Genomic DNA, 13,374 nt, shown 5'->3' on the forward strand with positions numbered 1-13,374 from the left:
CATAAAATCTTATGACACCCGTGATGATTCAAGTTATGTTCTTTTGATAACCTTACAGTTATATCACAGCGTTCTTGCAATAACTGCCTTAAACACTTCCCACTTGCATCGATTGTGTTGTAGATGGGTGACCAGCTCTGGGATTGTATTGCACTGCATCTCTGCCTTCACAAAAACTTTCATGCCACTCGAAAACATGATTTCTTGAAAGTGCCTTGTCGGCATTTGCTTGCTTAATCATTGTCCATGTTTCACTAGGAGTTTTCCCGAGCTTGCTACAGAACTTAATGTTGACTCTCTGCTTACTCTCAAGATCCACTGTGCCACCGTAACTAATTCGCCAAGAACCCAGTGTGTTGCTAAGCACAGTCCTACCACATAGTAAATTCGCATGGAAACATGTCCAAGGTCATTTCAATGACACACGTATACCAGGTAACATAAAAATAACATTTGTTCCTTTTTAGTATCGCAAATTCAAAAAAAAAAAAAACCTGTGCTGGAACATTTCTGGCAAAGAGAGTACACTTAATTGTTAATTTCAATAATTTCCTTTCCTATGTTTAGATTATACACTAACTTAATCTCATTATAATTACAAATTTTCAGGTGTACTTTCAACTTCATCTTCACAGTTTTTCCAATCTTTTTTTTATATAATATGTGAACAGTACAATCATCTTGTATAGTCTGTCGGTAAACTGAAGAGCGAGCGAACGAGTCCCCACTCTGCCAACCCAGCTACGTCACAAGGCGCTTCTACAGGCTGTTTCACAACGTAGAACCGGCCCTGCCGTAGCGCGCTCTTTAAATCTGTGGCGACGCCGAGTACAGATACGTCTCGGCTGTGTTTATTTCTAGACAAATGCATTAAGAGCATAAGAAACACAAAAAAACGATAGCTTCTTCCGAAACACAACATTATAGAGTAAATATTATTAACATAAGAACGGAAGTCAGGAGTCTACTAAAACATAGAACCAAATGCCTGTTCATGTGAATGTATGTTCCTCTATTGCTATTCGTAAAACGAACCCCAATATAATTCAATCAGTCTGTAGAATTTAAGGCTTGTTCTCATTTTGTTTTTCTACTAAAAAGTAGAAGTTTTCTTTGAAGGACTGCATTGAAACTCAACAATTCTTGCAACACGAAGAGTGTTTAAAAATTAAGCAGAAATTTATAATTTTGTGTGTTGTAATAGTCCGATTTGCACCACTTTTTTGTCACTGCTTTCGTAAACATGCCTCAAAAGTATGTGTGCAATGTTATTCATATTGGGTATTTACTCTGTTGTCAGCTGTCAGAAAGGTTACATGTATTTTGGTAGTATCAACGATTATTTGTTTTGTATAAAAATAAATTAGAGAATCTGTATTAAATTTTGTTATAAGAATAGAATAAAGTGTATGAAATTTTTAGAAATGGTAAATATTGCTTTTGGTGAGCCTGTTATGAGTAAACCAAGGGCAGACAAGTGGTATAAACATTTCAAAGCGGGCCTTAAAGGACAGCGATTTTACAAGCATGGATGAGATTAAAAATGCACAGTTAAGAGACCTATTAACTATCCCGAAGAAACAGCTCCTAAAGTGTTTCGGGAACTGGAAAAAGTACTGCTATAAGTGTATAGTATGTATTCGGGAATATTTTGAAGAGGATAACATTGCTTTAGATTAACAAATAAAGTTCTTACCAAAACATAAAAATGAATATGTGAACGCATCTCGAATGTCAAGCTTTTTGCTTAGAAGTCTAGAATCGGTGTACATGTTTCGAAGGAAATTTCAGCAGTGTTTCGAATAGCTATTGCACACATGTTTTAAGCCATATGTCTTAGAATCAGGTGAATAGTGACCGAGGTACAGATTTAGTGTTCCATAAGCATCAAAGGTGTCTATACCGATGGGTTTCCTCCGAAAACTATTAGTTTTCCTTCGTGGCGATTCCAGTAAACCATGCGGCTTTTTTATCCGTTCCTTACTTATGTGTCCTATTGGGTGAGGCTGACGTTTGCATAGATTGCAGCCCTTTAATTGGGACTGGTAATATTAGCCAATAGGTCTTTTTGCGCCGCCTCTTTAATACACGCTGTAATAACATTAGAGACGATCGAACGCTCGTTACTCTGCAAATACCTTCACTTCTTCGTATTTTACACATTTTCTTGCAATGCTAGACGATTATCCATCACTTCCGGATATCGGAGTACATCAGTAAGTATACAACGTTAACTCACTGACACTGGCAACTAAGATCCCACGAACAGAAATGACGTGTATCACTGCACGCCGATCTACACCGCTAGACCGATAATGGGAAACTGATTTTGGGTGCCCCTGTAGGCCGGTGGCAGCGTTCTTTCGGGAAAGGCCACTTCCCCCACCAAAAGCGCTGCTCGCTCTTGAGTTTACAGGCAGACTATACAGTTTCCCACCACTGGCAGGGCCTGCTTGGAACACAAGCCTCTCAATCTTCTTCGGTCATCCCACCAGCTCTGTGTCAATGCTCTTGATAAGTCTCCTCCTCTTTTCTGACCACTTTCTACACTCCTTTTAGACACTTGTCCCTCAGCCTTGCTCTTGGTTTCTTGCACTCCATCTTCCCAAGCATCCTTGTCCATCCATTCTCTTCAAATGCCCGTACCATTTTAAATTTCTTTCCTCAGATTTATCTGGTAGGGTTCCTCCGGTGTTCTCTGACAAACACTTTCATCTCTCTTTTTTTTCCATTTTAGTTACACCTATCTGACTTTTTAAAATATTCATTTCACTTTGTCACTTGTTATTTTTTCCACTTTCATTCATAATCTAGCTTTCTTTAAGGTATAACAGACTTGGTGTATAATATGTTAGGAGTGTCATCCATTTTTCTGGGGGATTTCTTTGTACCATATCAATACTCTCAAATTTCTCATAAAGCTATCAGCTTGTCTTGCCCATTCACTTATCTCTTTGTCATTTCTTACATTTTCTTATACAACACTCCTCAAGTGCTTACAGCTTTCCACTGTTTTTTGCTGTTCAGTGTCTAAATTCATGTTTACTAGAGGGCTATAATTTTTTTCTATTTTTGATCAACAGCTCAAATTTCTTTGTGTAAATTTTAGGCCATATTCTTCACAACTTCTTCCCAAGATGTAACTGCTTCTGTATTCCCTCCTCATTCCCCCACACTATGAAATTATCAGCAAATAACATTGCTATCATCTTGTCAGCTACTTCTTTTGCCACCTGTTCATTGTATGGTACATCACTACTTTGGAAAATAAGACACATTTGTGCCCGTCTTTGTACAGTATAATGTCAAGACCAAAAACAAAGGCTGTATTACTATGTTCCATTATGATACTTTTATTCTCCCAGTTTAAGGATGTACCAGCTTCTTTTATGGCTGCTAAAAACAGTTTTAGCGGCACTGTATTTACCACTGTTTTGATTCAGTCTACTGGAAGCCACTAGTGTATGTACTTGGCCCTGCAAAAATTTAGACTTAACAGACACTATATGCTTATATTTTGAGGAGTGCAGTTGCAGCTGTAGCAGTTCTAAAGCTAAGTAGGCCTACTGACAAAGTTGTTTGCGCATTGTATTCAAATATTAAATTTAGTCTTCAGAAGTCACATTAAATTTAGTAGTTTTCAATCGTTCAGCCAAATATTAGCACAGCGTTTACATTTTGCAGAGTGCAATTGCAGCTGTAGTGGTTCTTAAGTTCTGACAAAGTTGTTTGTGCACTGTTATTCGGTTATTAAATTTAGTAGTTTTCAACAGTGTCTCATGCTGTTTCTGGTGAAATAACAGTTTAATAAACTTTTGCCCGCTGTGTTTTAGAGAGTTCTTTTCGCATTGATGTCATTTATTAAATTTAGTACAGTAGTTTTCAGCCGATGTTTCTTATTGTTTGTAGTGAAATATTTCAGTAAAACTTTCGTTCACTGTATTTAATTTTGTTGAATGTTCCAGTGTTGCTTGGATTTCTTTTATTTTGGATAAGAAATTGTGTGAAGGTCTTGTTGGTATTGATATTAGTAGTGGTTTAATAGCATTAATAAAAGTAGTTGGTTTCTTAGTAGAAAGCGAAATTCAAGATCACTATTGTTAGTTCTTTAAATAATTCTACTGTTATAATTGAACTTAGGGAATGTAGATGTTTAGTTCTTTCAGTAACTGTTAACATTTTACCACGAGTGAGAAGTGTGGGCTATGTCAAAGGTATGTGAATAGTGGGTTACAGTGTGAGATTTGTTCAAAGTATTTTCATTGGAAGGGGGGGAGTGCAGTGGGGAAGCCAGTGAGCATTCTAGCAAGATCCTCTCCTGAAATTCAGAATTTGCAGCAGAAATAAGTTGATAGAGGAGCAGGAGTGTAAGATCTGCGCAGTTACAAAAAGCAAAGGAGGAAGTAGATAGATTGAGGGGGGTGAAGGGTAATGGAGACTGGGAACTGGCAATTGGTAAGAAGGCAATTTGGCCAACTGTCAGAGTTTAGTGGAGAGAAGTCTCTTGTAGCTGTAGGTGTAGGAAACATGCAGCAGTCCTCAGCAATTAGGAAGCCTAAGGCAGTCGCAAATTCTAACAGAAAGAAGAAGGTTCTGCTGCTACGTAGTTCGCATGGCAGAGACGTGGGCCAGCAGCAGCAGGAAGTGTTAGGGAGTGAGTACCAGGTCACCAGCATCATGAAGTCCAGTGCAGGGTTAGCTCAGGTGGCTGACAACATAGGGGAGTTATGAAGGAATTTTACAAAAGAGATCAAGTAGTAATTGCAGGTGGAGCTGGGAATAGTCTTGATAGGGATGGGGAGTATAATGTAGATGGTGATCTGGTAAAGGTAGCTACTCAAACTGGTGGCACAAATGTAAGTGCAACAGTTTCAGCATCATGAGCAGCCTCATCTTAATGCTGCTGTTGGGGGTGTTAACACGGGGCTGGAGGAGGCGCTGATGGTGGAGGACATGGCTCACATTGCAGTGGTGCCAGTTGAGTCTATCAACAGATTGGGTTTCACTAGGTATGGCCTGCACCTCAACAGGTATGGGAAGGGGGGGCTGGCAAAGCTTATAGGTGACAGTGTAACAGGTGGTGGTGGGATCACTCATGGGAAAATTCCTGTAGTAGTTGGTGTCAGAAATGCATCTGTTTTAGATTGAAGTCAGCTGATAGGTATCCCTGCTTAAAGGAAGTCCCTGTAACAAAGGAATCACTTTCAAAGGAGGCCAGATATCAAAGTAGTAAAGGAATTAGCATATTTCATCAAAATGTAAGAGATATTATAGATAAAATTAGTGAACTGCTTATAGATGTTGGCTCTGAAATTATTGATATATCAGAGCACTACCTAAATAATTTGACAATTCAGAGGATTCCTTAACCAGGATACAGACTAGCTGGCATTTTTCAAGGAGTTCTTCGCGGAGTGGAGGAGTGGTCATGTACATAAAAAACGGAATTCCATTTGAGTCTGTAGACATATTTTGGCACTGCACTGAACAGGTATATGAATGTTGTGCAGGGAGAAAGGGATAATCTAGACAATTTTAGACCTATTTCCATGCAATCACCATTTGCTACAGTTATTGGAAAGGCTGTGTATGAAAGGATAATTGACCACTTTATCTAGCAAAATTTGCTATCAAATGTGCGGTCTGGTTTTAGAGGTGGTTTAACAACTGAAAATACTATATTCTCTTTTCTCTGTGAGTTACTGGATAGATTAAACAAAAGGTTTCAAACGTTAGGCATCTTTTTGAATTTAACTAAGGTGTTTGATTGCACAGATCACAAAATATTGCTTCAGAAGTTGGACCATTATGGAATACGGGGAGTAGCTCACAACTGGTTCACCTCTTACTTTAATGATAAACACCAAAAGGTCATTATCCACAGTGTTGAGAATGGCTATGATGTGGGGTATCAGTAGGGCATGGTCAAGTGTGGTGTGCCCCAGGGATCAGTGCTGTGGCCTGTCCTGTTCCTTATTTATATAAATGATATGCCTTCTAGTATTACAGGTGATTCTAAAAATACTTCTGTTTGCTGATGACACTAACTTGGTAATTAAGGATGTTGTGTGCAACAGTGGCACTGTTTCAAATAGTGCAGTTCATGGCTTGTAGAAAATAAATTAAAGCCAAATCACAATAAGACTCAGTTTTTACAACTTTTTACACACAATTCAACAAAACCTGACATTTTAATTTCACAGAATGGGCATATGATTAGTGAAACTGAACAGTTTAAATTCCTTGGTGTTGAGATAGATAATAAACTGTCATGGAAAGCCCATGTTCAGGATCTTGTTGAAAGACTTAGTGCTGCCATTTTTACTATTTGAACGGTATCGGAATTAAGTGATAGTTTGACACGAAAAGTAGTCTACTTTGCTTACTTTCATTCACTTACTACATATGGAATTATATTTTGAGGTAACTTTTGCCACTCTGAAAGGACATTTTTGGCTTATAAACAGGCAGTTTGGACAATAAGTGGTGTAAGTTCGTGAACCTCTTGTCGACCTCTGATAATTAATCTGGGTATTCTGACTTTGGCCTCTCAATATATATATCCTTTTCTTTCGTTTCTTGTTAACAATATTGACTTATTCCCAAGAATTAGCAGTTTTCACTCAGTAAGTGCTAGGCAGAAATCTAATCTGCATTCGGATCGCACTTTCTTGACTCTTGTGCAGAAAGGTGTGCAGTATATTGCTGTATACATTTTTAATTAACTACCACAAGAATTCAAAAATCCTAACAGCAATCCACAGACTTTCAAATCAAAGGTGAAGAGTTTCCTCACGGGTCCCTCCTTCTATTCTGTCAAGAGTTCCTTGAAAAATTGAATCCTGTGTTATATTGTTGATTGTGTTTACAAAAACTTGTGGTTTGTCTTTTTTTGGTTCGTAAATATTTTATTTTTATCTGTAATTACTTTTACCTTGGAGATCTGCTCCTCAATTTGGTCCTACAAAACTAAATGGTTAAAAGAAGGCTTCTTTGATTTTTGTGTTCCAAATTCTGAGTGGTTTTATCTATCTGTTTTTGTCCTTTTCTCAATTGTTTTTGAGGCTGTTTCAATGGTGTAAGTCTTAACATTATTTCATTCTATGTATATTGATGTCTTTACAGACTGTTTACTGAAGCAAGCTTTCCTTAAAGAGACTGCGCTGAAAATTTTTTCTAATAGTATATCCCAAAGGAAGATGCACTTTAAACGACTAATATTGTGGTTTCTTTTGGAGTTGCTTAGTTTTCTTCCACTTTGATAGTAGCCTTAGTGTACATCCTAAAAGGAAATTGTTGCTACCTCTGTTGCTTCCTCGATAAGCATGCATAAAATTCTTCGTTGTACCATTAACTAGTATATAATCAATGACAGATCTTGATCCTTCTGTACTCTGTGTAAAATTATGAATGTCTTTCTTCTTTTAAAATTATTAAAAGAGGCAGACTTGTGTAGCTCTGGTCCATTATTATTAAGAGTCTTACCTCCAAATAATCCTACTATGCATAGTATAGCTAGGTTTCTGACTCTTGCATTGAAAACACCAGCAATCAAAATATGGGCTGTCTTTTTGTTCACTTCTTTATGAAGATCATCATAAAAAGTACCAGTACCACCTTTTCTTCCCTCTTCTGGGACATACACATCTACAGCTGTTAGATGACCTCTTGGAACTTTGAAATCTGTCTGTCTTCATTCCACGGCATTAAGCAATCTGTCAAATCTTTTGCTCCTTTTACTTTTTTTCTTACTTTCTGTTATTACTGCAATGTCTACCTTTCTTTCTTTGGACACTTGATTCAATTCGCTCTCTTTGTTGGTCAATCCTCAAACATTCCACACTGCCAAAGATACATAAGCCATATAGTCAAATAATTTGTTCTTTACTATTTGCCATTATCACCAGCTGATCCAGTTCTTCATGATCTTCGTTGATCCATTATGGTCCGTGGGACAACAGCTGGCAAGTATTTCTTGAAGCAATAATTTACCAACAGTCATATGTATTGTAGAAAATTATTTTATGAACTTCTTACATGCTACCAGTTCCGGCATTACATTGATGCCATCTTCAGGCCCCACACGTCATAGTCATAAAAATGCTATACATGGAAGGAGCCATATAACTGGATCCATGAATCAAGTCATTGTGCAACAGCTCTTGGTGACCAAACGACACAGGCTGCGTGATGGGAGCTGCCTCCTCTACGCATCACAATCTGCTTGATTTTCTATTGGGGTTGACTCCCTTATGGAATCTGGCTTCAGTATGACTCAAGAACCCCTACCCCCACCCCCTGCCCTATGTTGTAGGACACAGTTTGGCTCCTCTATAGAGACCACAACCAGTAGCTATGCTACCACCCATGGGAGTAATGTCTTGTTTCTCAAGGTCTATAGGAAAGAATTTTATTGAATATTTCCTGTCTGTTCCCATTGTTAGAATTTTATTGAATGTACGTCATTGAATGTAAGCTAAAAGAATCATTACAATTAATTAATGTGAGGAAAAATGGTAATCAATATTTATTGCTTACACTACTGTTCCACTCACAAACAATTTTTCAAACCATCTTGTATCTCTGCTCGATTACAATCCAATGGTTATCTTTTATGCAGTTTGTAATAATTGCAGTAGACTGCAGGGAGAAGATTGTCACACCTACAGTTTCTGTTGTTAGCAATTGCAAGCAGATTTATCTTGTCAGATCACAGAGCTGATTCTGGTATTATTCTTTAACAAAATATATCAGGTTTTGTCTCGCATTGCAACTCACATCCATGTAACAGCTTGTCCCAAAATGGCTGCTTTCATTGGTTCTGCAGGTTCTCCCTGAATGTTTTTGTTAAAATAATGGAATTGTATGATGTTTTCTTGATTTTTTACTCTTGAGAAATTATTGAAGATACAATTTGGTCACTACTTAGACCAGCCATGCAGGCAAACTTAGAATGCAAAACTAGGCCACAGTTAAAGTTGAGTAATATGCTGCAGTTTACTTGCCATGAAATCTAATTCAGACAGCATGTCTGTAGAATTCTAAATGGATCTGGCACTGAACCTTAAAAAAATATAAGCTAAAAACTTAATGACAGCAGCCCTAGCACTGTGATTCACCACAATAAATTTCTACATAACGTCCTACAAGATTAACACTTTCTGCAATATAAAGTTTGACAAAGAAAAAAAAATGGATATTTTCCCCACTGATAAGTAACTAAGAAAAAAAAAAACAAGTTTGAAATCTGAAGTAAAAAAATTAAAACTACTAGCTGACACAGAAGAAAAATGTGTTTCCAAATCACAAAAACAATTAAGAATGAATTGCCATTTGTACAGTACATAATCACTGGAAAGAAAGTTCATATGTGGAATTAATGTCTTCAAGTTAACAAAAGTGTGCTTATCCTAGTATCACAAACTAATGCTGTGGCAGGCTAGGCTTATAAATGTAATTAATGGCTTATAAATGTAATTAATGATAATAATTACTGTTCAAGCATTGTGATAGAAATGAAAGATATCTTCACTTTCAACCCAAGAAAGCAGATGAAGTATCATAATTTTCATGAAAAAGTTCCAGCTGAACACATTCCCTTTAAGCTCGCTAATTTGAAGATGACTATGAGAGAAGTAAAGCAATTATTGCGTAGTTGGAGCACCATAAATTTCATATTTCTATAAAACTAAATGGAAGAAACTAATAATGTGGTTCACAACTGGACTAATTTTTCTACCATTCTATATTTTAAAAATCAGCTGAAATATATATTATGTGTAACACACATTTAACTGAAAACAAAAATAGCTGATCGATACGGGCACTTATCGTAACAAGGGACGTTACAGCCTTTCATGTTACAGCTCTTTTTTTAGCGATAGCTCAAAAGTTAGGACCATCTCTGGTTTGTTGTGTATTTTATTGCCTCTCCACAAAACAGGTATAGGTTAGTGGCTGCAATTTTTATTCATTGTTGTCATCTCGGAATTTTTATTACCGTAACAAATTAAACTGCCATGTTGTCAATTCTTTACCTTTTGGCAGTAAAAGTTTCAGATATAATTAGACACTGAATTAAAAATCTCACCCGGTAATATAGCTGTTTAACTTCTTCAATATATGAAGATGATGTTATTCCATCAATTTGCTCACTGATTGTAACTGTCAGAAGCTTGTCAGTTTCAGCTATTGTCAGCTTCAGAAACTGGTCTCCAGTCAGATCACGGACAGGCTTGTTCTTAACATACTTCATACTGAGAAAAAAAAAATTAATTTACTTCAATCAGCACCATGATATTTCACAAATTGTTTTCAAACAAGTAAAAAACGCATAATTTATAAATATTTTATGGCCATAAATCAGAAAAACATACCTGTAACAAGGATGACTTTCATCAATTTCTTTTATGCCTTTTTTCGTGGGTTTTACATTGATCTTCGCACGTTCAAAGAAAGTCTCTCGCACACATTTCCTAACAAGTGGATCACGTGACAACTGCATTGCAACCATGAACTTAACAGCTTTCAGTACATCATCCACTGATGAAAATTTGCTGAAAACAAAAGTATATTTGAACAATAAGTTACAAAAAAGAAATATAGCAAAGAAACCAACATGGCAGGAAATGTACAGACATGAGAAAACTTAAACGTAAAAATAATACATGATGTAAACACCAAGAAATTGTAAGATAATGGATGCCAAAGTTATCAACAGCAGAATATCATCATTTGGTGGTAGCTTCACTTTTTTCCAAATAAGCATATGTTGCATATGCACCGATGTGGAGCCACAGCTATAAAATGACACTCAGTGTGAGGAAGTTTGTCCAGTACACAAATGTGTCTGGATGTGTCTAGCAGTGCTGTTTAATTGGATTAAGTTGCTGTGTGTTACGCTGTGGTTATTATGCTCTGTTGCACTTTTTGCTATGTGCTGTATCTTGCACTTGCTGTTAAAAATGTTATTTGAGAGAAAAATGAGTGCTTGGAATTTAAGTTCTGTTTTCTTTTTCGGCATTATGTTAAAAAATGCTTCTGACCTTCTGGGCTTGATAGAATAAAAGTTGATTCATGTTCTTTGTAGATTAGTAAATGTTAAAACTAGTGGCCATTAGATTCCAGTACCACATGTTGACTACCTTACTGCTGCGCTGTTTTTTGAAACAGATGATTGTTTTAATAAATTAATGCCAATGCTGATCTTTATGAATAGTTGATTTAATACCAAATATTCTATCCAGTAAATGTCACAAAAAATTCATATCGAACATTACCAACCACGTATAGGAATTTTAGGCTTGCCTAGATTTCACAGTTTAACTGACACTATTATCTTAAGCTAATGTAATTAGTTTACTGCACTATCTAGCATAAGATGTGTTAGCTGGGATACGTTAGTTTAAATGCACACACTTACAAAAACTCATCACTGACTGACTGACTGACAAGACATTTTATGGCCAGACTGACAGAAATTTTATGGCCACACTTCCACAACAGTGCTTTTCTGAAAAATGGTTATTTGGAAAATTTTGCTTCGTTCAATATCATCTACCTTGTTTTGATATTATTATCTTGATGGTTTTTTCTATGCAGTATATGAGGGCTCCTGATAAACAATCAGATAGCAATCTGTAGTTATGTTGTTAGTAGTTACTTGTGCATAGCATCCATCAGAAAATATCCGTACATTAACAATTACTGCAAGTGCACCAATTTCTAAAGAACTCTACAGTGATATACAGATTTTCTGGTGAGATATATTGAGATTAACTATTGTACCTCGTTGGACACAGAAGACAGTGAACAGTTTATACACTGACAAAAGTTTTCAAATGTGCTAAGAATACAGAACTATTAAGCTTGCATACCTGCTGACAAACTCCTTTGCAACTTCAGTTGGCTCTGTTGGCTCTTGTTCTACTTCATGGCGTTGATAATTATCTCTCAAATTTTCTCCAAACTGTTCAGGAGATAAACCGAATTTCTTAGCCAAACCATCTGGAAAAAAATAAAACCAGAAGTTAAACACACACACACACACACACACACACACACGTCAGTATCTTTTACACATCTATCTGCTATATGTATCTATTTGCTTCTCAGAACTTGGTCTTACTTAAATATTGATGAGTTCTCTATATTTTTGGTTATTATTAATTTAGTGTAAATGTGCCATTCAGTATCCACTGCATACACAATGAAATGGGATAGTAGCATTTCAGATCTGGCTGAATTCTGCTACAGAATTTATGATGCCACATAAAATGGGAGTCAACCGCAACATGTAATTAAAGGTTCAATCATGACAGAATGCTGTATGGATACTAATTATCTTTCTGAAACAAGAATGTTCATATACCTACCGTGAAAGAGAATGGTTAATTTTAGAGCAATAAACTTCACAATGCTGTCCTACTAGCACTGATAATCATATAACAACATTAGTGTGTGAAGAAACACAGGGAAGATACACAAATACACCATCAGAAAAGAAGTACACCTGGAAAGATGATGTCAATTTTCATCTGATGATGGCATATGCCACCTGGGAGATAGTAGATATACTGATAATGGTTTCAACACTTTCCAACAGATAATGCAGCGGCATAGCAATGAGAATGCCGTCTGTGCCTACCCTTTCATTGGAAATGTTTACGGCCAGAAGGCTCAGCGTGGTGTAAACGTGTGAAACAGGCAGGAAACCATGCCGTGGAGACACACGCATGCTTCCACAGCCAACTGAGCGAGTTTGAATGGGGTCAAATTGTGGCCTTCTAAATGGTGGGATGGTCCTCTTGGAGAATTACCATTCAAATTGGATGTGCTGGATCCTTTCTGCAACTACTCTGGTCTCAGTGGTCAGTGAACATTCTCACACCTGTAGATGAGGTGAGGTTCTGGACATCCATGAAGCACAGATGCCCGCCAGGATCATCATATTCCAAAGGCAGTAGTGGCAGATTGTACAGCTATCACAGCATAGATAAGAAGCTTGTGAGTCCAGACATGTCTCCACAAACAGTTGTGAATCAGTTATTAGCAGCTGGATGATGGGAACGCACACCTCTAGCCTGTCTTTCACTCACAGCACAGCATCGGCATGCTCAGCTCAACCTGTTATCACAGGATCATTTGGCATTTGGAGTGGTGCACCATGGTCTTCAGAGATGAAAGCAGATTCTGTCTGCATGCAAGTGATGGTCGTTTGCACTTACAATGTAGACTTCCTGGTGAGTGCTGTCTCATAGAGTGCAGCTGTTCAAGGCACACTGGTCCCATCCCAGTAATTATGGTCGAGGGTGCAATAAGTTACAACTCTCATTCACCTTTGGTGTTTCTGGAGAAGATGCTAACCAGCACTCT

The 13,374-nt window shown here is 37.2% G+C and overlaps 1 protein-coding gene across 2 annotated transcripts in view; it reads right to left on the reverse strand.

Annotated features, from left to right (window-relative positions):
• The window catches only part of LOC124615351 (transcription elongation factor SPT6), a 163,723-nt gene that overhangs the window by 57,943 nt on the left and 92,406 nt on the right, over positions 1-13,374 (reverse strand). For both annotated transcript variants that reach the window (XM_047143174.1, XM_047143166.1), the window contains 3 exons: positions 11,877-12,006; positions 10,377-10,556; positions 10,091-10,256 (listed from right to left, as the gene is read on the reverse strand). In XM_047143174.1, coding sequence (XP_046999130.1) covers positions 10,091-10,256; positions 10,377-10,556; positions 11,877-12,006 — 476 coding nt within the window. The remainder of the gene's footprint in view (positions 1-10,090; positions 10,257-10,376; positions 10,557-11,876; positions 12,007-13,374) is intronic.

This window comes from Schistocerca americana, chromosome 1 (assembly GCF_021461395.2).
Source record: "Schistocerca americana isolate TAMUIC-IGC-003095 chromosome 1, iqSchAmer2.1, whole genome shotgun sequence".
Lineage (NCBI taxonomy): Eukaryota > Metazoa > Arthropoda > Insecta > Orthoptera > Acrididae > Schistocerca > Schistocerca americana.